The sequence below is a fragment of the Aquarana catesbeiana genome, linkage group LG10 (genome assembly GCF_042186555.1).
Source record: "Aquarana catesbeiana isolate 2022-GZ linkage group LG10, ASM4218655v1, whole genome shotgun sequence".
NCBI lineage: Eukaryota > Metazoa > Chordata > Amphibia > Anura > Ranidae > Aquarana > Aquarana catesbeiana.
Genome location: NC_133333.1, coordinates 256,832,284 through 256,858,251, shown reverse-complemented (window position 1 = coordinate 256,858,251; position 25,968 = coordinate 256,832,284). Strand labels below are relative to the sequence as shown.

Below are 25,968 nucleotides of genomic sequence, written 5' to 3'. Positions count from 1 at the left end.
AGTCCTGAACCCTGCACTCTGTACATAAATCACTCCTGAACTCTGCACACAGGGCACTCCTGAACTCTGCACTCTGTACACAGTGCACGCCTAAACTCTGCACTCTGGATGTAGCGTAATCCTGAATTCTGCACTCTGTACATAACACATTCCTGAACCCTGTGCTCTGTCTGTAGTGCACCCTTGAACTCTGCACCCTGTACATAACACACTCCTGAACTCTGCACTCTGTATATAACGCACTCCTGAATTCTGCACTCTGTACATAACGCACTCCTGAACTCAGCACTTTTTATATAGCATAATCCTGAACTCTGCACTCTGTATATAGCATAATCCTGAACAATGTATGTGACGCACCCCAAACCCTGTAAACAGTGTGCCCCTAATACAACTAGCCCTTTGAGGGCAGCCATATTGCTGATGCGGCCATGATGAAATAAAGTTTGACACCCCTGCTCTATAGGTTCTCAGGTAGGTATTGAACTGGTAGGATGCAAGGAGGTAAAGAAGCCTTTTGATGATTCAAATGGCAGAGGCACCCAGTGTGGTGTGTCTATGGATAGGTCAGAGTCATCAAGCTGGATGAACATCAAAAAATCAAATTTTGGTGAGTTAAAGCGGTTTGATGTTCCTCCAACTTGATGACTCTGACCTATCCATAGACACACCACACCGGACGCCTGTGCCATTTCGGATCACGAACAGGTTTTTTACACCCTACTCTTTCTTGATTGGTTCTCATTGTTAAAACCGAGTATTATCTGTAGTAGAATACCAGCAATTATTTTGTATAAAACCAAATCATACTATTTTTTTTGCATCATTGTTACCTCGTCTGAGCTCATGTTGGTTGGCGGGATCTTGTAGACGAGATTATTACTGGGATTGGCTGGTGGTCCACCTTGAAGAGGTACAGTCACTTCTGTTCTGCCGACACTTAGCAAGGGGTTCCAGGAGGCCCAGCGTATCATCCGCATGTAGGATGTATTTGACAGAACTGATGCCGAGGGGATCTAAATAAAAACATTTGAGAAAAAAAAATCTATAAAAGGCAGTAAGGCAACGGTACAGGTCAGCCCTAGACAGACTCACCAGCTCTGGCTTACAGCGCTGTCATCATTATACATAAAACTCCATCACAAATCCCGACATAAGAATATACAAGGAATTAATAGAACATTTTTTTTCCTTATGTGCAATTTTCTGGACAGATGACAAGCTACAGAGTATCTGATAAAAATACAAAACGGAACAACTTCACCCGGGAAAATCCTAAATTATATTTTGGACGATTCCTTCCACTGACGGCCTGTCGGGGGTGCCATCAACGTCGGCATAATTGGTGATAAAGCAGCGGTGCTGTTCATTATAGGCGGTAGATAAGTGTTATGCTGGCGTTTCATTCCTGAAATGAATATGCTGCATCTTCTCCGGTAATATTTCGTTTTGCATTGAGATGTATAAATGGAAACATCTCTGGAGGATCTGCTTTCCTAGTGTTGCCCCGTCATCCGTTTTGTACACAGAGTTTAAAAAGTAACTCCACTTTTGTTGAGAATCCCCCCCCCCCCCTTTGGGTGATCTCTGTACATTGCAGGGATTGTAACAAACTTTGCAGCAGATTCCGACCTTTAGTTATTCTGAAGAAATAGCAGTTTGTTTCTCTGTGTCCATGTGTGGAGTGAATGTGAATGGGAGTGATTTTATAATTATCAATCAGCTGCTGCACCTACAGGGCTCTGGTCAATCCCTTTAGATGCGATTTCCCTTTGGGAGTATCTCACTAAAAGTGAGGTTTTTGTTGCAGGGGATGCCCAAAACCTGACTTGTATCTTAGTGCAGACTTCTGGAAAAATCAATGAGCCAATCACAAAAGCAGGAAATGACATTTCTGGGGGGGCACTCTGTATACCATCTGTGTAGAGAGCGCCTACAGGTGGTCATATTGCATTTTACCGAAAATAACAGCAGCTGCAGATTGGAAAGGAAAGGTCATTTTTTAATAACATACAATTACAATATGACTTGTGTAGTAATTGTATATGATATAAAATATATATATATATATATATATATATATATATATATATATATATATATATTTTGTTTTTTTTTGCTATTTTTTTCCACAAAAATGGAGTTACCCTTCAAAAAAATATGCTATAGGGTCAACTTAGCCATCAGAACAGCGGCAGGCCCGTCCATTAGGTGGTGCAAGAGCACCGCCCCCCCTATCCACGACACCATCTGCCTGGAGTTTGCATGTTCTCCTTGTGCCTGCCTGGGTTTCCTCCGGGTACTCCGGTTTCCTCCCACACTCCAAAGACATGCCGGAAGGTTAATCGGCTTCTGTCTAAATTGTCCCCAGTCCCAAAAATCATCTCTAGCCACAAGGGTCCAGGAAACATGCTACAAGATTGTGACCAGATGGTACAGAGTACCATCCACTCTTCACAGGTTCCTCCCGCAGGCACCAAGTCTATGTTGGCGTTGTGGAGCAGGAGAAGGAACAATGTTGCACATTTTCTGGGACTGTCCCAAGATTAAACCTTTTTGGAAAGAGGTGACAGACACGATCGAGCGCTTAACGGGCGTCGCACTGGGGGGAGATCCCGGGGCCTGTTTGCTGCACCTATCTAGAAGTCCAATTAAGAAATATAAAGCCTCACTCACTATACAACTACTCAATGCGGCTAAGGCCTGCATCCCTCTATTTTGGAGATCGGAAATCCCACCAACGAAGATCCAGTGGTATGCCAGGGTTAACGAACTGCGCGACATGGAAGATCTTACGGCCACCCTGCATGACAGGGAGGAAACCTTTCGGGAGACCTGGCGCCCCTGGCAACACTTCATCTACTCCGAGGCTTACCTCCGGGAGGTGACTTAGCGTAGACACCCCCCGCTATGAGGGCCCCGCCTGGCTGGAGGGTGGCACCGCCACCCTCTTCTCTTTACCTCTTTCTACCCCCCTTCCTCACCTTCTTCCCCTCCTACTCCACCCCTCCTCTCTATTTTCCTTGCCCCTCCCTCCCTACTGTCTCCCGTTTTTTTTTTTACCTCTTCCCTCCCCCCCCCCCACCCTCCCCGGTTCTCACACAATCCCCTATACTCTTCCGGCTAAGGGAAGATCTGATCAGATATATTGAATATCATGGTCTACATTACTTCCTGTTAGTTGCCCTTTGCCGGACTCTACTGATCGGCAAGGAATATCTCCACCCCCGGTCAGTGGAGAGTTTCTATCTTTGTTATTTTGGTTCACCCTTTCACCTGTCGATAAAGGATAATTACACGAGTCACCAGTTTACACAAGGCATGTCTCAGGGAAATGCTTGCAAATGGACACCAAGATAATTATTACATTAGACCGTCCCATGCACACAGGCTCCGCCTTCACCATACAGATTGTGTAAACAAGAGGATTGTTTATGTGTTACATCTCTAGTCGACGACAGTTTCTGTTAAAATCCTCTCCCTACCTCTATTTTATATTATCCATTAAATGTTATAGAACTTGACAATATGTACTTCAAACTGTAACATGCATTCTTGAAATTAAAATAAAGGAATTTAAAAAAAATAAATAAATAAATTGTCCCCAGTATATGAATGTGAGTTAGGGACCTTAGATTGTAAGCTCCTTGAGGGTAGGGACTGATATGAATGTACAATGTATATGTAAAGTGCTGCGTAAATTGACGGCGCTATATAAGTACCTGAAATAATAATAATAATCCATGCCTCCGGGCCATCTGATCTACATACAGGGTGCCGGAACATGGACTACAATTGGGGGGGGGGGGTTTGAAGCACGTGATTAGAGCTAGAGGCTCTAACAGGCTTAAAAAAAAGGTGGACTCGGGGCGCAGAGCATTGCACTCTGAGCCCAACCAGTTGTGTGACAATAGCAAATGAATATATCGCCATCTCCACACTGATCCTCCTCCCGGCAAATCAGGAAGCTGGTCTTGAGACCCTTCACCCGATCGCCTGAAAGGACAGGTGATCCTATTGGATGCCTAGAAGGAGGAGGGAGGAGACGCATGGCGGAAGCCGCCGTGAAGCAGAAGAGGAGAATAGGACACAGGAGCTGCTGCCCGCTGCCCGTAGGAGCCCGCAACCCGCCTGCTCGCAACCTAGATGGGGTAAATGCTGGGCTTGATGACCGACCGGGGGTGGGGTGTGGGGGTGTGTGGTTGACCCGACCGCCAACCAACTGACCTACCTACCTGCCTACCTAAAGCAGGCAGTGGGGTGCCGCCGGCCAACTGGGGGGGGGGTTGTTTGCCTTCCCCCCAAAAATAAAAAACACCAACCGTCACTACATCAAAATACTGTGAAAGCCGAACTCCAGACAAAACTTTTTTTTTATAGAACAAGGAAAGCTTAGAGTCTCTGCGGCTGTCTATGACCCCATTGTCTCCAACAGAGTCCCCCTTACATCAATGGTCCTCATTAGAGTGCCCCCTTACATCAGGATTCCTATAAGTGTCTCCCCTTACATCAGGTGTCCCCATCAGAGAGCCCCCTGTTAGATCAATTGTAGAGTGCCCCCTCACATAAACTGCCCCCCCAGTGCCCCCTTACATCAGGGTTCCTATAAGAGTCCTCCCTTACATCAGGTGACCCCATCAGAGTCCCCTTCACATCAACAGTTCCCATCAAGTCTCATGGATTAGTGGATGGATTCTCAGAGATCTCGGGGGGGGGGGGGCACAACTAAAATCTGGGGGTGCATAACCCACCCCATCAACCCCCTAGCTCCGTGCCTGTTTTCACCCAATCAGAGTCCTTCCTGTGCTTTCCAACCTGCACGTGGTCTTTATTGAATGAGGTGAATCACGTTACTCTTTGGGTTCTGGTCATGAAACCCATAAAATGAAGATCCTCTGCAGCCTGGTCATCCTCGTTATGGGATTTATGAAGCCCGGGCCTATCTGTGTTCCTCATCAGTGGGTCATTTCTGCAGTCAGTCTATTGTTCTTTACAGTAAACTGTCAGGCGGATTAATAAGACAGCCGAGCAGCCTATCATTCGGGGAACACAAAGGCGACTTTTATGAAGCGGCGTCTCTGGATCACAGTCGTGTTTGCGGCTCTTTTCATATGCAGTACAGCGTCAGACATATGTCCGGGGATAACAAAGGGACCGCCGGCGAGTGTTGTGCGTCGCTCCTAAACTTGAAACAAAATCAGCTTTCACAGCAGATCAGAGTTTTCCTTTCTTTTACTTTTACATCTCGTTTCCGTTTTATTCTCTTCATTCAGGAAGAGAACAATGGAAGTTTGTTGGCACAGACATTCATCGGAAGGCGCGACATCAAACCCGTCTTCCATCGGTGCCCCTCCTCCGCCGTGCAGGGGAATTTTTCTGCCTGTGTTTCAATTCACTCCTAAACAAAGTGCCTGTGTATTAACTCCCTCCACCTCTCCCTCTGAGTGAAACACTCACCAATAGTAGATGACCCCTTAAAAAATAAAAAAGGTCACAAGCGCTAAAGCACAGGCTGCCTCTCATCCAGATCTCCACCTCGTCACCTTCTCTGTATTATACATCCAACCTTATTCCTCTAGTAACACTAGTTTCCGGGTTCTATCCCCTGAAGACATTACATGGACAAAACGCGTTGGGCGGAGCTACGCATACTACGTCACTTCTGCTGCGGTGGGAGAGCACGGCCATATTGGAAAAGGTGCCAATATAAAACATTGATGCCCAATCTCTAAATGTTATGTGAGTCATGTGAGTGAACAATTTTATAATTTGGTTTATTTACATTTTAGCGCTACACCCATTTATATATTTTTCAGCGTTTGTACCATTTTCCTGTGGTGGGATCATAGGGAGGTGGTAGGCAGCTGTGTAATACATATATAAAACAGGGCATGACAATGGTGCAGAGCATTGTGTGTATTGCCCCAGAAAAGTAAAAAGGTTTACTCCCCCCCCCCCCCCCCGACGGTATATTTTTCACCTTTCCTCATTGGCTGGAAGAAGAAAGCCCTGTATAACCTCAAAGCTGACTTGTCAGAGCTTACACTCGACTATGGACTCCTTCCCCAGCGACAGTGGCAGGCCAATTAGGACAAAGCTAGCACTGTCACATCAGTGTACTGCAATACTGCACATCAGGGGTCTCCAAAGTTTCTAAGCAAAGGGCCAGTTTACTATGCTTCACACTTTAGGAGGGCCGGACTGTGACCATTGGGAGTAAAAAAGGTCCCAACGTCAGGGGGGAAAAACAATGCACATCTTTGGTGTCAGTGGGAGGTATTATGTATCATCATTGGTGTCACTGGGCCCCATTCTTGGTGTCATTGGAAGAAACCGCGCCCCATTGTTGGTGTCATTGGGATCCATTATTGGTGTCATTGGGAGAAATTGCGCCCCATTAATGGTGTCATTGGAAGAAGTTATGTCCCACTATTGATGTCATTGGGAGAAATTGTGACCCATCACTGGTGTCATTGGGCCCTATGATTGGGGTCATTGGGAGGAATTGTGTCTTTTCATTGGTATCATTGGGAGAAATTGTGCCCCATTATTGACATCATTGGGAGAAAATGTGTCCCATCACTGGTGTCATTGGGCCCCATGATTGGGGTCATTGGGAGGAATTGTGTCTTTTCATTGGTTTTATTGGGAGAAATTGTGTCCGTATACTACCCTAGCCTGTCTGTATACTACCCTAGCCTGTCTATATACTACTCTTGCCTGTCCGTATACTACCCTAACCTGTCCGTATACTACCCTAGCCTGTCTATATACTACCCTAGCCTGTCCATATACTACCCTAGCCTGTCCATATACTACCCTAGCTTGTCCGTATACTACCCTAGCCTGTCCATATACTACTCTTGCCTGTCCGTATACTACCCTAACCTGTCCATATACTACCCTAGCCTGTCTATATACTACCCTAGCCTGTCCATATACTACCCTAGCCTGTCTATATACTACCCTAGCCTGTCCGTATACTACCCTAGCCTGTCCATATACTACCCTAGCCTGTCTATATACTACCCTAGCCTGTCTATATACTACCCTAGCCTGTCCGTATACTACCCTAGCCTGTCCATATACTACCCTAGCCTGTCCATATACTACCCTAGCCTGTCCATATACTACCCTAGCCTGTCTATATACTACCCTAGCCTGTCCGTATACTACCCTAGCCTGTCCGTATAATACCCTAGTCTGTCCATATACTACCCTAGCCTGTCTGTATACATGCGGACCACAGCTGGCATGAGGAAGTGAGCCTGTGCCTCTACTATTTTTTTTCAGGCCGGGTCCAGAGGCGCAGGTGCGGGCCTGCAGACCACAGCTTAATGAAATAGGTGGAAATTCCCCACAAAAATCTCCACCCTGCCACCTTATTGGCAGGGTGGAGGGGGTGAGAGAGGGCGGGGGGTATCTGCAGTCCCTCCCTCCTGTTTCAGGGAAATCTCCTGCGCGTGCACAGATTTACCAGAGCGCTCTGCAAGAAACTGAATTCCGTGCAGAGACCTCAGGCACATCTGTGTATGCGCCATAATACTGGCGCCCGAGGGGTGGGCAAAGCCACTAAAAAGGGGATTGAAGTTCCTCTTTAAGGTAAATGGAGGGGATTATCTTTATTTTAGTACAGCTGCAGTACTTGCTGGGTAGTATTAGCCAATTTATTGTTTTGCTTGTTTCTTGAAAGTTTGGCGCGGTTCATGTTTTATAGCAGGGAACTTTTTTATTACCACAGAAGAGAATTACTTTTGGTGCACATTACAAGTCCGTTATAAATTGTGGCGGCCGAGGTAAAGTGACACGCGGTGTCACCGTGCTCTCTATTACAAGGCACTGCTGGATATAGCGGATTAGTCACGGCGTGATATTTGGGTCTCTGGTGAACACAAAGCCCCGTGGGTTATGATTGAGGTTATAAATAGGGATTCTATCCCGTCCTGCCGGGGGGTCTTTGTGTCCGTCCTTCCAACCTTCAGACGTTGTTTATTCTGAGATTGTCGCGTTGTCACCTAAATGAATGGTCAATCGGACGTCAAAGTTCCAAAGGCCGATAAATATTTAGCATTGAACAAAACGCTGTAAATATGCGATTTTCTAGGTGAATTTGCGGTTATTCGGCACCGAGGTGTGAACCGTAATGACTCAGCTGTGCATGAAATGAAACATTTTCATACGGCTTGGTGGGAAGCTGAATGGTAATGATGTGTCAGGATTCAGGGAGTTCGATTTCAAATGTGACTCAATTAATTTCACTCCCCATGTTAATCAGAGGACCATGATGCCGAAATTAAAGGATAAGTGCACCTTTGTGATGAAAATAAAAATGGAATTGTTATGTCGCTCTGTGCTCCTGGACGACTCAATAACAGAAAACTCAAAGCGGAGGTCTTCTTATTTGTTCCCTCGTACCAGCGCCCTCCCCCCCCCCCCCCTCCTCCCCCCTCCTGAACCGTACCAGGCTGAAACAAAAAAAATGAACAAGGTGACAGGGTCTCTTTGAAGTGTATCTAAACCCAAAATGTAATATACTGCAGCTCCCTAGTCCTTGGTGTGGTGGCTGCATTAGTTTTATTTTCACCTGTCCTATCCATCATGACCTGAATAATAAATGAGAACTTTCACAAAGTGCAGCAACGCTCAGAGCCTCTTCACCAAGTTATACAAAGTAAGTGAAGTCTTAATACAAAGCATAGGAATGCTGAGAGCCTTTTTATCCAGCTGTTCCTAGTAAGTGATTGCTTGATACCAAGTACAGGAATGCTGAGAGCCTTTTCACCGAGCTATACAAAGTAGTTGGCTGCTTGATACAAAGTACAGGAATGCCAAGAGCCTTTTCACCAAGCTATACAAAGTAGTTGGCTGCTTGATACAAAGTACAGGAATGCCAAGAGCCTTTTTACAAAGACAGGAATGCTGAGAGCCTTTTCACCAAGCTATACAAAGTAGTTGGCTGCTTGATACAAAGTACAGGAATACTGAGAGCCTTTTCACTGAGCTATCTAAAATACGTGGCTACCTGATACAAAGTGCAGGAATGCTGAGAGTCTTTTTACTAAAGCCGCGTACACACGGGCGGACATTTCGACCGGACTGGTCCGACGGACCGAGTCCGAGGGACAATCTGATCGTGTGTGGGCTTCATCGAGCCTTCAGTGGACTTTTCCAGTCGAAAATCTGACGGAATTTAGATTTGGAACATGCTTCAAATCTTTGCGCCGTAACTCCGCCGGACCCAGAAATCCGCTCGTCTGTATGCTAGTCCGACGGACAAAAACCAACGCTAGGGCAGCTATTGGCTACTGGCTATCAACTTCCTTATTTTAGTCCAGTGTACGTCATCACGTACAAATCCATCGGACTTTGGTGTGATCGTGTGTAGGCAAGTCCGTTCGTTAAAAAGTCCGTTGAAAGTCCGTTGGTTAGTCCGTCGGACAAGTCCGGTCGAAAAGTCCGACCGTGTGTACACTGCATTAGAAATACAAAGTAGTTGGGTGCTTGATACAAACTACAGGAATACTGAGAGCCTTTTCACTGAGCTATCCAAAATATGTGGCTACCTGATACAGAGTCCAGAAATGCTGAGAGCCTTTTTATAAAGCTATTCAAAATACGTGTCTACCTGATACAAAGTACAGGAATGCCAAGAGCCTTTTTACAAAGACAGGAATGCTGAGAGCCTTGTCACCGAGCCATACAAAAACATGGCTACCTGCTACAAATTACAGGAATGCTAAGAGCCTTTTTACAAAGACAGGAATGCTGAGGGCCTTCTCACCAATCAATACAAAGTAGTTGACCACTTGATACAAAGTACAGGAATACTGAGAGCCTTTTTTACCGAGCTACACAAAATATGTGGCTACCTGATACAAAGTACAGCAATTTGCAGAGCCTTTTTACAAAACCATACAAAATAAGTGGCTGTCTGATACAAATTGCAGGAATGCTGAGAGCCTTTTCACCAAGCTATACAAAGTAAAGCCACGTACACAAGACCGGACTTTCTGGCAGACTAGGTCCTTCCGTCTTCCCGACGGACTTTCGTCAGAGTTACGGCGGACTTCCAAATGAACAGACTTGCCCACACACGGACTAAAGTCCGTTCATTTTGAACGTGGTGAGGTACGACGGGACTAGAAAAGGAAGTCAATCTCGCCGCTTTTAATCGGCGAGATTGGCACCTTGCGAGCCCCGTCGCAGAGCATACCAGGCCCTCAGGTCTGGTATGGATTTTAAGGGGAACCTCCTATGCCGACAAAAACGGCGTGGGGGCCCCCCAAAATCCATACCAGACCCCCAGACCCTTACCCGAGCACGCAGCCCAGCCGGTCAGGAAAGGGGGTGGGGACGAGCGAGCGCCCCCCCCCCCTCCTAAACCGTACCAGGCCGCATGCCCTCAACATGGGGGGGTGGGTGCTTTGGGGAAGGGGGCGCCCTGCGGCCCCCCCACCCTAAAGCACCTTGTCCCTATGTTGATGAGGACAAGGGCCTATTACCGACAACCCTGGCTGTTGGTTGTCGGGGTCTGCGGGCGGGGGGCTTATCAGAATCCGGGAGCCCCCTTTAATAAGATCCTGCCCCCCCCCCCATGTGAATGAGTATGGGGTACATCGTACCCCTACCCATTCACCTGGGGGAAAAACAGTGCCAATAAAAAACACACTACACAGCTTTTTAAAGTAGTTTATTAGGCAGCTCCGGGAGTCTTCTTCCGACTTCGGGGGGGTCTCTTCTGACTTCTCCACTCTCTCCGGCCTCTTCTCCCGCTCTTCAGTTCTTCTGCCGGGCTCCTCTGCTATCTTCTGCTCTTTTGCCTCTCTTTTGCTAGTGGTGGCCCGGTCTTCTCCGCCATCTTCTTCCCTCTTCTCTTCTTCTGATGTTAACACGATGCTCTCTCCCGCTGTAATGCCGTGTGAGCGGTGTGCAATGACTTATAAAGGCATGGGGCGTGGTCACCGAGTGGTGACCCCGCCCCTTATGACGGCACAGTCCCAGCATGCCCCAGGACTGTGACGTCATATGGGGCAGGGTCACCGGGTGACTATATAAGTCATTGCACACCGCTCACACAGCATTAAAGCGGGAGAGAGTGTCGTGTCAACATCGGAAGAAGAGAAGAGGGAACAAGACGACGAAGAAGACCGGGCCACTGCTAGCAAAAGAGCGGCAAAAGAGCAGAAGATAGCGGAGGAGCCCGGCAGAAAAACCGGAGAGCGGGAGAAGCGGACACCGGGAGAAGTGGCCGGAGAGCGGGAGAAGAACCGGACAGTGGGAGAAGAGGCCGGAGAGGGCAGAGAAGTCGGAAGAGACCCCCCCCGAAGTCGGAAGAAGACCCCCAGAGCTGCCTAATAAACTACTTTAAAAACCTGTGTAGTGTGTTTTTTGTTGACACTTTTTTTCCCCAGGTGAATGGGTAGGGGTACGATGTACCCCATACTCATTTACATAGGGTGGGGGGGCTGGGATCTGGGGGCCCCCTTATTAAAGGGGGCTCCCGGATTCTGATAAGCCCCCCGCTCGCAGACCCCGACAACCAACGGCCAGGGTTGTCGGGAAGAGGCCATGGTCCTCATCAACATGGGGACAGGGTGCTTTGGGGAGGGGGGGGTGCATGGTGCCCCCCTTCCCCAAAGCACCCACCCCCCCATGTTGAGGGCATGCGGCCTGGTATGGTTCAGCAGGGGGGCGCTTGCTCCTCCCCACCCCCTTTCCTGACCAGCCGGGCTGCGTGCTCGGATAAGGGTCTGGTATGGATTTTGGGGGGACCCCTACACCGTTTTTTTGGCAGTCGGAAGTCCGATGAAGCCCACACATGGTCAGGTTGTACGCCGGATTCGGTCCGTCGGACCAGTCCGGTGGAAAAGTCCACTCGTGTGTACGCTGCATAAGTGATTGCTTGATACAAAGTACAGGAATGCTGAGAGCCTTTTCACCGAGCTATAGAAAATAAGTAGCTACCTTATACAAAAGTACAGCAATGCTGAGAGCCTTTTTTTACAAAGCTATACAAAATGAGTGGCTGCCTGAAACAAAGCACAGGAATGCTGAGAGCCTTTTCACCAAGCTATACAAAGTAAGCGGCTTCTTGATACAAAGAACAGGAATGCGGAGAGCCTTTTCACCCACCTATGTAAAGAAAGTGGCTGCCTGAAGGGAGAAAAAAAAATTCTGAGATGGTTTTAAAACAATAACTTTTATAATGTTTCAAAGTAAATGAATAAAATATTTTCATTGTTGAGAGTGACAGACGGGAGTTACTGGTGAACGAGTGGATCCACAGCCAAGACTCGTGTGGGACGTACAGAAAATAATGCGACTTCAGCGGGCGAGATTTCAGCAGATCACTTAATTATTTATATGACATTTCGAACTCAAATAGAAACGTTACAAATGAATAAGCTGCCAGATGTCTAATAAGACCACACCGGGGAGGAGAGACTTCTTCTGCGCCTCTATAACAAATCTCCAATATTATTAATATTTATATCGGTGAAACTGCCTTTAGCGTGTCAACCTCGTATGAATATAAGTGTCAGCTTATTGCTTGGCTCAGCTTGTCTCTTTATCTATGACAAAAGGAGAGATGGCAGGTGGGGGAAGGGGCATCTGTGAGTGACAGCCAGATCCCAAGGATACAAGTGGTGGTGGTACTCAGAGGTCTGAAAGTTTAAGCCGAATAGACAAAATAAAGACCTAAAGAGGGGTACAGCACCCTTTAAAAAAAAAAAAAAAAAACAGCATGAAGAACACATAGTGTGTCACATTAGTAATCCTCTGCCCCCCTTCACATCACTCCCCACAGTAGTGTCCTCTGCCCCCCTTCACATCACTACCCACAGTAGTGTCCTCTGCCCCCCTTCACATCACTCCCCACAGTAGTGTCCTCTGCCCCCTTCACATCACCTCGCCACAGTAGTGTCCTCTGCCCCCCTTCACTTCATCTCCCCCACAGTAGTGTCCTCTGCCCCCCTTCACATCACTCCCCACAGTAGTGTCCTCTGCCCCCCTTTACATCATCTCCCCCACAGTAGTGTCCTCTTCCCCCTTCACATCACTTCCCCACACTAGTGTCCTCTGCCCCCCTTTACATCATCTCCCCCACAGTAGTGTCCTCTGCCCCCTTCACATCACCTCCCCACAGTAGTGTCCTCTGCCCCCCTTCACATCACTCCCCACAGTAGTGTCCTCTGCCCCCCTTCCCATCACTCCCCACAGTAGTGTCCTCTTCCCCATTCACATCACTTCCCCACACTAGTGTCCTCTGCCCCCCTTCACATCACTCCCCACAGTAGTGTCCTCTGCCCCCTTCACATCACTTCCCCACACTAGTGTCCTCTGCCCCCTTCACATCACCTCGCCACAGTAGTGTCCTCTGCCCCCCTTTACATCATCTCCCCCACAGTAGTGTTCTCTGCCCCCCTTCACATCATCTCTCCCACAGTAGTGTCCTCTGCCCCCCTTTACATCATCTCCCCACAGTAGTGTCCTCTGTCCTCCTTCACATCACTCCCCACAGTAGTGTCCTCTGCCCCCCTTCACATCACTCCCCACAGTAGTGTCCTCTGCCCCCCTTCACATCATCTCACCACAGTAGTGTCCTCTGTCCTCCTTCACATCTTCTTCCCACAGTAGTGTCCTCTGCCCCCCTTCACATCATCTCACCACAGTAGTGTCCTCTGCCCCCCTTCACATCACTACCCACAGTAGTGTCCTCTGTCCTCCTTCACATCAGCTCCCAATAGTAGTGTCCTCTGCCTCCTTCACATCACCTCCCTACAGTAGTGTCCGCGGCCCCCCTTCACATCACCTCCCCACAGTAGTGTCCTCTGTCCTCCTTCACATCACCTCCCCACAGTAGTGTCCTCTGTCCTCCTTCACATCACTACCCACAGTAGTGTCCTCTGCCCCCTTCACATCTCTCCCTACAGTAGTGTCATCTGCCCCCTTCACACCACTCCCTACAGTAGTGTCATCTGCCCCCTTCACATCACTACCCACAGTAGTGTCCTCTGTCCCCTTCACACCACTCCCCACAGTAGTGTCCTCTGCCCCCCTTCACATCACTCCCCACAGTAGTGTCCTCTGCCCCCCTTCACATCATCTCACCACAGTAGTGTCCTCTGTCCTCCTTCACATCTTCTTCCCACAGTAGTGTCCTCTGCCCCCCTTCACATCATCTCACCACAGTAGTGTCCTCTGCCCCCCTTCACATCACTACCCACAGTAGTGTCCTCTGTCCTCCTTCACATCAGCTCCCAATAGTAGTGTCCTCTGCCTCCTTCACATCAGCTCCCAATAGTAGTGTCCTCTGCCTCCTTCACATCACCTCCCTACAGTAGTGTCCGCGGCCCCCCTTCACATCACCTCCCCACAGTAGTGTCCTCTGTCCTCCTTCACATCACCTCCCCACAGTAGTGTCCTCTGTCCTCCTTCACATCACTACCCACAGTAGTGTCATCTGCCCCCTTCACATCACTACCCACAGTAGTGTCATCTGCCCCCTTCACACCACTCCCCACAGTAGTGTCCTCTGTCCTCCTTCACATCACTACCCACAGTAGTGTCCTCTGCCCCCTTCACATCACTACCCACAGTAGTGTCATCTGCCCCCTTCACACCACTCCCCACAGTAGTGTCCTCTGTCCTCCTTCACATCACTACCCACAGTAGTGTCCTCTGCCCCCTTCACATCACTACCCACAGTAGTGTCATCTGCCCCCTTCACATCACTACCCACAGTAGTGTCATCTGCCCCCTTCACACCACTCCCCACAGTAGTGTCCTCTGTCCTCCTTCACATCACTACCCACAGTAGTGTCCTCTGTCCCCTTCACACCACTCCCCACAGTAGTGTCCTCTGTCCCCTTCACACCACTCCCCACAGTAGTGTCCTCTGCCCCCCTTCACACCACTCCCCACAGTAGTATCCTCAAAAAAAGGAAGATTAAGGTCTGGTGTGACCCCTCTGACACCTCCATCCCTAATAGTGCACAAAAAAACAAGAAAAATAGCCCTGGGACTTTAGATGAGGTGAGAGGGGTTTAGCCAATGTCCACAGTGAACACTGAGACAAAATCAATTTATTCATTTCAAAATGTTATGTAGCGGAGCGGTAACAACAATGATTGTGAGTTACCAGGCATAATAGCCAATGTACACAGCACAGATGAACGTAAATATACAAAGATTTATTACAAATGTTATACATCAATGAGCAACAATAAAACTTGAAAGTTGCTGGGTCAGTAAGTACACATACAAAATAAGATGATAAAATGTACATACATGTGGACAGGGAAGTATGTAAACATAATGCAGACATCAATAATACCCAGCATGTACCGGCATAAAATAAGCATCAATAAAGCCCTATGCATTTCGCGAGACCCTGCTCGCTCTTCAGGGGCGGATGCATGAATGTTGTATCTGCAATGTAAGTAATAAGATCAATAAATGTATGTGGTTGGTAAATGGGGGCAGATGGAATGGTTAGCAAGAGAGGCCTGATGCAGAGACCTCATACTTACCGGAGTCTGAGATGAATCGCCAAACGCTGGATATCGAGATGGCAGCAGTGTAATGCATCCAGCTCGGGAGCTGAGGAGGCGGAACAAAACAAGACCACAATAGGGGAACATCCGGAGGATCAGCACGGACTGGATAGGGGTATTTCTCACTGCGGTCTCCACTTAGCCCCTTAACATTGTGTCTGGAAAATGTCTGCAAGGATGCATATATATCAGAGGGCATCATAACTGCAAAATGAACTTATTGTATAGGGTTCTAAGCTTTAATTTATATATACATAAAGATGTAAGTGAGTGAATTAAGGTTATAAGAGTATCTTGGTATGAACAAGCTAACTGAGATATGGAATATAGTAAATGCATGAATGCATGGTTATAAAACTGGTATGGGCAGAGAGACTACGGGGCAATGTAGAATGATATAGTATTACATGTGTATAAAAACAATGTAACAAACCCAATGGGTGTCAGGAAAGTAAAAAAGTTGTACCTCAATAGGAGTGAAAAACATCCAATGGTTGTCAGTTTGTTCTTAGAGATGTGACCACTCTATCCAATCGCCAAGTAATGAATCAGAATCCCAACCGTGCTGAACGTCCAGATATACCCACAAGACCCCGAAGGCTACACCCCCAGCGTCATGTACGGGCGGTGACGCATGGGCGTCCAAAAGACATCCACCATCAAAGGGGGGTGCACAGATGCAACAACCACCCAACCGTCCGGGATGACCCACACAGCCCACACCTGAGTTACCTCAGGGAGACGTCAGTGTATGGGCGTGGAAAACATGGCGCCGATGTGCAGATGGCCACCCCCGTCACAGACAGGAGAGGACAGCAAGAGATCAAGGACAGAGCTCCCCTATGCACATCGCAGCCCCCGAGCTGGATGAAAACCACTGCCACAAAAGACCACCAGCGAAAGGGGAACAGCTCAGCCCAGCAAGGCCCCCTGGGGGGGTGAACCTTAATTCACTCACTTACATCTTTATGTATATATAAATTAAAGCTTAGAACCCTATACAATAAGTTCATTTTGCAGTTATGATGCCCTCTGATATATATGCATCCTTGCAGACATTTTCCAGACACAATGTTAAGGGGCTAAGTGGAGACCGCAGTGAGAAATACCCCTATCCAGTCCGTGCTGATCCTCCGGATGTTCCCCTATTGTGGCCTTGTTTTGTTCCGCCTCCTCAGCTCCCGAGCTGGATGCATCACACTGCTGCCATCTCGATATCCAGCGTTTGGCGATTCATCTCAGACTCCGGTAAGTATGAGGTCTCTGCATCAGGCCTCTCTTGCTAACCATTCCATCTGCCCCCATTTACCAACCACATACATTTATTGATCTTATTACTTACATTGCAGATACAACATTCATGCATCCGCCCCTGAAGAGCGAGCAGGGTCTCGCGAAATGCATAGGGCTTTATTGATGCTTATTTTATGCCGGTACATGTTGGGTATTATTGATGTCTGCATTATGTTTACATACTTCCCTGTCCACATGTATGTACATTTTATCTTATTTTGTATGTGTACTTACTGACCCAGCAATTTTCAAGTTTTATTGTTGCTCATTGATGTATAACATTTGTAATAAATCTTTGTATATTTACGTTCATCTGTGTTATGTACATTGGCTATTATGCCTGGTAACTCACAATCATTGTTGTTACCGCTCCGCTACATAACATTTTGAAATGAATAAATTGATTTTGTCTCAGTGTTCACTGTGGACATTGGCTAAACCTCTCTCACCTCATCTAAAGTCCCAGGGCTATTTTTCTTGTTTTTTTGTGCAGTAGTGTCAGTAGTGTCCTCTGCCCCCCTTCACATTACGTCCCACACTAGTGTCCTCTGCCCCCTTTACATCACCTCCCCCAAAGTAGTGTCCTCTGCCCCCCTTCACATCACTACCCTGCAGTGTAGTGTTTTCTGATCGCCCCCACCGCAGTAGTGTTTTCTTTATTCCCCCAAAACTCCAAAATAGTGTCCTCTGCCCCCCTTCACATCACCCCCCCCCCCCCCCACTGTAGTGCTCTCTACCTCATCATAGCAGTGTCATCTGCCCCCCCGCAAAGTGTTCTCGGCCCTGCAAGCAGTGTGGTCTGCCTCCCCATCCCCCAAAGTAGTTCCTTCAGTCCCTTTCTCATCACAACCCCCCCCCACACACACACACACACACACACACACAATGTAGTATCCTCTGTCCCCCCTCCATCAGGGTCTCCTCTGTCCGATTCACATAATTTCCCCTCACATACACACAGCGCTCTTAAGGTAGCACTTCCTACCTGCCAGCTTGTGTACAGCAGAGCAGAGATCAGGAGACGACATAGTGCTGGGTGGAAGGGAGGAGCTGCTGGTGCTAACATTTCATAATTACAAGCTGATGATTGGTTGCTGGGACCGCCTAGCACCAATCACTGAGGCAGCTCCTGCCCCCGCCCTCCATCAAGCGCAATGATGTCCCCTGCTCTCCGCTGCAGAGAACATGAGTGGCAGAGGCTGAAGGGAGGCAGAGCCGTGGTCACGATCCACCTGTCGGGCTCCCCGCGATCGAGCCCTGGTGTAGAGTGTTACACAAAAGTTTTCCACTTCCTGCTTCCAAATGAGGAGGAAGGAGCGTCCAATGTCAAAAATGATGTCAAAATTGATGGGCCTCTGCACCTGCAGAACCAACATCTGCTGTCATAGGAGATACAGGTACTTCCGTGGGGCCCACCCATCTCTGTTGATGTGTGCCAACAAGCACTGAAGAAGGGGGAGGCATATTCCCCTGAAACGCGTTGATTTAATCTGTATATGCATGACTCTCAACAAATGACTGTCAACTTTCCATCAACTGTGAAATCACTTTGGACATTGGGCACTCCTTCCTCCTCATCTAAATACCATTGCCACAGAAGAGATATCACATGTGCACAAGTTAGGTAGCATCCCACACCTCCAAAGGGAGATAAACATCACCATTCATCCACGAAACCATTGAATACTGATTAGGAACAACTGAACCAGTCAAGCGCAGTCTCTAACTCCAACCAACCATTTTACACTTCCTGGCTTGGGGCTTTCCTCGGGCTTGTTCATGTGAAGCTTGGGGAAAGCCTGGAACCAGGAAGTTGAAAACTTTTGTGTATTACCAGAAAATGATGATGTGGCAAGTGTGAGACACAAAACGTGGCTTTCGGTGAAATAAAGCCCTATGTTATTCATCAATCCATCCTTAGACACAACTCACTCCTATTACACACCACAATGGGAACCTCTGTCGTTTGGATCACCAACTGTTCTTTTTTTTTTTTTACCTCCTCCTATCCAAGAAGCTTATCACCCACCTTAGAGGCCCCCCCCCCCGAGCTTTCAGGATCAGGACCCCCCCAAGGCATTGAGCACCAAGAACCTATCCTGCATGGAGACCTGTCATCTCCACCTGCGTTTCCCTATGGGTTGACCGCAACCTCATGTAAGAGTTCAGGGCTTACTACGCATGCACCAATGGCGCATTGCTGCAAGAGGAAATCTGTGCCAACTGAGCATGCGCCAAAGACACCTCACTGCGCCAACCCACACCTGCGCAGAAGACCTGATGGAAAAAGGCAGGACAATGCCCAAGAGGCGCACAGGAAGTGACCTCAACCTGATGGAAAAAGGTGGGAAAATGCCCAGGAGGCACACAAGAAGTGACCTCAACCTGATGGAAAAAGGCGGGAAAATGCCCAAGAGGTGCACAGGAAGTGACCTCAAACTTCCCTATATAAGCCCAGACACTGCCAAATTGCTGGATTATCTTCAGTCCCCCCTTGTTCCTGTGCTAGTTAGTGTGTGATCTGTCTGAACTTGTTGTGACCTGGAAACCTATTTGACTACTCTTGTTTGCTGCTTGCCATTGACCTCGGATTTGTACCTTGACCATTCTACTTCTTTGCCCCTTTTGTACTCAGCTGCCAGATTGGAACCGACCCCGGCTTGGATCTCAACCATTCCTTCTTCTGATTAACCCTTTTATACTTCGTTGTCAAACTGAACTTGACCTCGGATCTCGGACTAAGGCTTGCGTGGTTCTCCGCACCCCTGGCACCCGTGCCATTTGGTGTCCACCAAGTCTCTGTCTCCACCTCCAGAGGCTTCAAGGACCCGAGGTGCAAGGGAGGCCTCCCCACTACTTCGGTCTCACCTCAGGTACGTGGCTCTTGTGACACCTCACCAATGGGTGCCTCTGTTGGGATCACCAATAGGTTTTTTGACCTCCTCCTATCCAAGAAGCCAGCTCTAAAATCCAAGATGGCGGTGTGGGAATAAAAAGAAGACAACATTGGACTTTACAGGCTATATGTGTTTTTTTTTTTTTTTTTTTTAAGACATTAGCTACGGTACTTGTAGCTGCTGATTGTTCGATTTCTCATAACTGGGTGGTGAGGTTCCCCTTTAAGCATATGGATACTTGAATGCCCATAGTCTGGCCATAGGTTCACTTTAAACTCAAGAGAGGAAAAACTAACAAAGTAGCAGCATCAGCTTTATAATCGTACGCTCGCTGTGTAGTTCTCTTTATTAGTTAATATAATCCCTCATTCTGAAAGTCCTTTGCAGACTTTATAGGCCACATGGTCTCCCAGCACAATCCCTCTGCTTGCACATCAATCACAGACTCCCCGCGTACTCCGTACATTATGAACTGCTGCACAGACACCTCCTGGTTCCTGTGGGTTTATCTCACTTATTAAATCAAAGGAAACGTGTCCTTAGTTGCTGGGTGCCGCTCTGTCAGTGGTTTCTCATCTCTCAGTTCCTGCTGCCTGCAGCCTCTGCTGGAAATCAATGTATCTGCCACCTCTCCGGCTGGCTCGCCAATCTGTACCAACTCCACTTCCAGGGTGGACCGAGCAGAAGAAAAAAAAAGTCAGTGGTGCCAAAAAAGGTCTTGTTATATATTAAGAGAAAGGGGCAAAGCTCTGGCAGAGGGTAGAGACACAGAGAGAAGGGATATCACAATAATAGCCAGGCTGGGGATTGACAGAAATCGAAATTCAAGGAGACGCAGATGATCAGTCCGGAAGAAGAAGGCGAGTGAGAAAAGCACCACAGGCGATGATGTTACAATGTAGTGGGGGCAGAAGACAACATGCTATTGACAGTGACAGGATAACATTTAACTCTTTATGGCTCATTTACGTTCGCTTTGATTGTAACACACATTAAAGCTCCCACCGCTTAATGTGACTGTAAACCCTTACACACCACTTTTCCCAACAGGCGATCCTATAATAAGGCTTACCTGTAGGAACTGGAAATATCTCCTAAACCTGCACGGTTTAGGAGATATTTACCATACACGCTTGCGCCGACCTCATCGCACTGAAGAAAGGGGACGATTGCGCAGTTTCTAAAGGGCCCGTGCTGTGACCGTCGGCCCCCACGCACATGCCCGGGAGTGACGTCACACGACTCCAGACAGTCACAGAGCCCCCCAGAAAGAGGAGGGGTGAAGATGGGCGCGGCCAAAAGCGGGGACCTTGGGGACATTGCAGGCTTCGTTTTGCAGGTAAGTGCAACATAATGGGCTAGTATGTGATGCAAACTAGCCCATTATGCTTTTACTTTGCAGGGGAAAAAAAGAGGAAGTGAAACCCATCAGGGTTTACTTCCTCTTTAACCGCTTCAATACCGGGCACTTTCACCCCCTTCCTGCCCAGGCCAATTTTCAGCTTTTAGCGCTGTCACAGAATGAATGATAACTGCGCGGTCATGCAGCGCTGTACCCAAACCGAACTTTTTTTTTTTTTATAACATAAATATAGCTTTCTTTTGGTGGTATTTAATCACCACTTGGTTGTTTATTTTTTGCTAAAAAAAACGAAAAAAGACAGAAAATTTTCAAAAAAAAAAAAGCTTTTCTTAGTTTCTGTCAGAAAATTTTGTAAATAAGTAATTTTTCTCCTTTGCTGATGTGCACTGATGAGGTGGCACTGAAGGCCACTGATGAGGAGGCACTAATATGCTGCACTGATGGCACTGATAGGTGGCACTGATAGGCAATGATAGATGGCACTGATGAGCAGGCCCTGAAAGGCAGCTCTGACTGGCATTACTGATGGGCACAAACTGGCATCACTGCTGGGGCTGCACTGATGATCAGTGCACTGATTACTTGTACAGGCCCCCCTGTGAGGAGATACCACTGACCGGCTCTCCTCTCCTCTTACTCTGTCAGTGTGAGGCGAGGAGAGCAGATTACCGGCACTTCCATATTTACATGTGATGGGCTGTGATTGGACACAGCCTATCACATAGGTAAAGAGCCTCTGCCGTCATTTTATTATATGGTGGGCAGGAGGTGGTTAAACATGCTTTTTTATGTGTTTTTGAGGCTTCTGTGATGCTTCTCTGAAACTTGGCAAATGTCCTGTGTGTGTTAAATTTCTATTTTCTTTAAAGTGGCTCAGTAGAACCCCCAGGTCAGGAAAACCCCCGCACAGCTGATCCTCAGCTCATTAGTATCCTCATTTAGCAAGATCCCTCGCTCAGTATTATCCCCAGCTCTGCTGATGCCCCACTCAGTAGTAACCCCCAGCTCTGCTGATCTCCCCCTCATTAGTAACCCCCAGCTCTACTGATCCCCCACTCAGTAGTAACCCCCAGCTCTGCTGATGCCCCACTCAGTAGTAACCCCCAGCTCTGCTGATCTCCCCCTCATTAGTAACCCCCAGCTCTACTGATCCCCCACTCAGTAGTAACCCCCAGCTCTGCTGATGCCCCACTCAGTAGTAACCCCCAGCTCTGCTGATCCCCCGCTCAGTAGTAACCCCCAGCTCTGCTGATGCCCCACTCAGTAGTAACCCCCAGCTCTGCTGATCTCCCCCTCATTAGTAACCCCCAGCTCTGCTGATGCCCCACTCAGTAGTAACCCCCAGCTCTGCTGATCCCCCGCTCAGTAGTACCCCCAGCTCTGCTGATCCCCCGCTCAGTAGTAACCCCCAGCTCTGCTCATCCCCCGCTCAGTAGTACCCCCAGCTCTGCTGATCCCTTGCTCAGTAGTAACCCCCAGCTCTGCTGATCTCCCCCTCAGTAGTAACCCCCAACTTCACTGATCCTCTGGTTTGCAGATCCTCCTCTCTTTCCGGTCCCCGCTCACCTCCCGCTATATGGCTCCCATGCTGCACACGATGTGTGACATCTGCTAGTTTCTCCAGCTCCAGTCTGCTAGCTCTGCTGATCCTTTGCTGCTCAGTCCTCTCTCTCCTGTCCCCACTCACCTTCTGCTATAGCATTCCCACACTGCGCCCCACGTGTGCCGTCTGCTAGTTGCTCTGCTCCAATGCGGACCTCGCTCACCTGATGTTTGCCCCAGACACTCCCGTTTGTTGGTTTCCCAGGGCATCCTGGGATATCTCATACCTGCAATACCTCCAAAACAAAGCGAAGCTAAAGCTAAATAAAAGCCTCTCAAAAGCTGCAGGTGCTGTTAGCGAGCGTTGTCATAGACGTCTATGGAGGCTTTGGAGACTCTGAAGCAAGAACACAGGCTGTAATTTTACTTTTACCTTACTCTGGACACTTTTTTTGTAAATAGATTTGATAACATGCGCAATATTTAAAATTTCTGTAAGGGTTTTATTTCTGTTTTTGACTTCTATCGGTCGATTTTCCTTCATTTCCCACCCATATGGCACCAGCAGAAGATAAGTGATGTGTTCATTACACATATTTATATATCGCCCACAATTTACGCAGTTCTCTCCACCTATTCTAAATTCTCATTAGTTACTGTCCCCAAGGAGCTTACACTCTACCTCCATACACATTTTATTTTTTTTATTTTTACGGAGGTCTGCGGTGTGCTGCCTAGCCAATCCCTAGTGAACAGAAAAGCGAACCGTGGAATTACAGGACACAAAAATGTGCAGAGAGGAAGACCCTCAATCCCTGCTCCTGTTTTATAACAGAAGGTAGAAAATACAGCTTGTTTTTCAAAAATTTCAGTCTTTTTTAGTTATATAATAAAAAAACCCAGCGGTGAATAAATACCACCAAAAATAAGCTCTATTTGTGTAAAAAATTATATAAATGTAATTTGGGTACAGCGTTGCATTACTGCACAATTACCAGTTAAAGTAACAGTTAAAGTGCTGAATAGCAAAAAATGGCCTGGTCATGAAGGGGGTAAAACTTTCCAGGGGACAAGTGGTTAAAAATACATTTAATGATGAGTTATTGATTACAGAGCTGCAATCCTTTTTTTTTTTTATTTGCCTGGAGTTCAGCTTTAAGAACACTGATGAAATGCAGGGGACAGAGAAGACATCCACTTACCGGTAATACCTGTTCATCTCACACTGTAGAAGTGTATTTGCAAGGAAATGAGAGCGCATGCATCCGAAGAACATGGTAAAATGTGTCTGATAAGTGATCATCACCATCCGCCGTCATGTTACACGACTTCCCAACAAGCTGAGATCGCACATGCCGGAGTGTTATCTGGTGCTACATAAGAGAGCACTCTACAGAACCGTGCAATATACAGTTATCTAGGCCAAGGGGAAGAGAGGAGTGTCACTTAAAGAGAACCATCACTTAATCAGATCTTTTCAGCACCTATAAATAAAAAAAACGGAATACTTACCTCTTCTGCTGCCAGCACCACTGAATGCTGCTACGCTGCTGAGAAAAGGTCCTTCAAATTCAGCTAGGAAACTGACACTTCAAGTGTTGATCTCTTGGGTCCCCCGGAGCTAAATACTAATTCCTGATGACCTCCATGACTGTGACAGTCAGGGGTCAGGGGTCGGGCACAGAGACCAGTAGCTATATCAGTAGAGAGGCTTCAGTTGGATAAGTACCCAAGCAGGTCACCCTGGGGGATGATGCGGGCCCACCCAAGGTGTGGGGGTCTAAGCATTAACCAGTGTTCACCAGAGCTCCTGATGGTGGAGATGGGTTTTGCTGCATGCTAGTACCAGGTTGCGGTCCTCAGGATCGCCCCAGCAGGAGGTGAGCAAGCCGGGGTCCAGGAGCACATATAACAGGTAGGGATCAAGCAGAAACGTAGTCAGTAAACAAGCCAAAGGTCGGTAACCAGTGGTTGAAGGCTGGGATCAAGCGGAAGCGTAGTCGAGGAACAAGCCAAAAGTTGGTAACTAGCGGTGGTGAAGATATGGACAGCAGCAGAAAGGACAAGAGCCAGATATTGACTGGGGAAAACACAATAATCTGGCAAACAGAAAGTGCAAAGGCATGGCTTATATACAGTTCCTTAAAAAAGTATTCATACCCCTTGACATTTTCCACATTTTCTCATGTTACAACCAAAAACATAAATGTATTTTATTGGGATTTTATGTGATAGACCAACACAAAGTGGCACATAATTGTAGGAAAATGATAAATGGTTTTCAACATTTTTTACAAATAAATATGTGAAAAGTGTGGGGGGGGGGGGCGCGTTTGTATGGCACCCCCCGGAGTCAATACTTTGTAGAACCCCCTTTCTCTACAAGTCTTTTTGGGGATGTCTCTACCAGCTTTGCACATCTAGAGAGGGACATTTTTGCACATTCTTCTTTGTAAAATATCTCAAGCTCTGTCAGATTGGATGGAGAGCGTCTGTGAACAGCAATTTTCAAGTCTTGCCACAGATTCTCAGTGTGATTTAGGTCTGGACTGTGACTGGGCCATTCTAACACATGAATATGCTTTGATCTAAACCATTCCATTGTAGCTCTGGCTGGATGTTTCGGGTCGTTGTCCTGCTGGAAGGTGAACCTCCGCCCCAGTCTCAAGTCTTGTGCAAACTCTAATGCCGCGTACACACGACCGGACTTTACGGCATACTTGGTCCGGCGGACCGGAGTCCGTCGGACAATACGATCGTGTGTGAGCTCCAGCGGACTTTTTTTCCCCCCAAAATTTGGACGGACCTAGAAATGAAACATGTTTCAAATCTTTCCGACAGACTCGAGTCCGGTCGAAAAGTCCACTCGTCTGTATGCTAGTCCGACGGACAAAAACTGACGCTAGGGCAGCTATTGGCTACTGGCTATGAACTTCCTTGTTTTAGTCCGGTGTACATCATCACGTACAAATCTGTCCATTCATTCGGAAAGTCCGTCGTAAAGTCCGTCAAAGTCCGTCGGACTGCCACCACCATGTTTCACGGTGGGGATGGTGTGTTCAGGGTGATGTGCAGTGTTAGTTTTCCCCCACACATAGCGTTTTGTTTTTAGGCCAAAAAGTTAAATTTTGGTCTCATCTGACCAGAGCACCTTCTTCCACATGTTTGCTGTGTCCTCCACATGGCTTCTCACAAACTACAAACAGGACTTCTTATGACTTTCTTTCACCAATGTCTTTCTTCTTGTCACTCTTCCATAAAGGGCAGATTTGTGGAGAACACGACTAATAGTTGTCCTGTGGACAGATTCTCCCAC

At 47.6% G+C, this 25,968-nt stretch overlaps 1 protein-coding gene across 1 annotated transcript in view; it reads right to left on the bottom strand.

Moving 5' to 3' along the window:
• The window catches only part of NPHP4 (nephrocystin 4), a 354,636-nt gene that overhangs the window by 204,738 nt on the left and 123,930 nt on the right, over positions 1 to 25,968 (bottom strand). Inside the window, exon 10 of the mRNA XM_073603693.1 lies at positions 834 to 1,016. Coding sequence (XP_073459794.1) covers positions 834 to 1,016 — 183 coding nt within the window. The remainder of the gene's footprint in view (positions 1 to 833; positions 1,017 to 25,968) is intronic.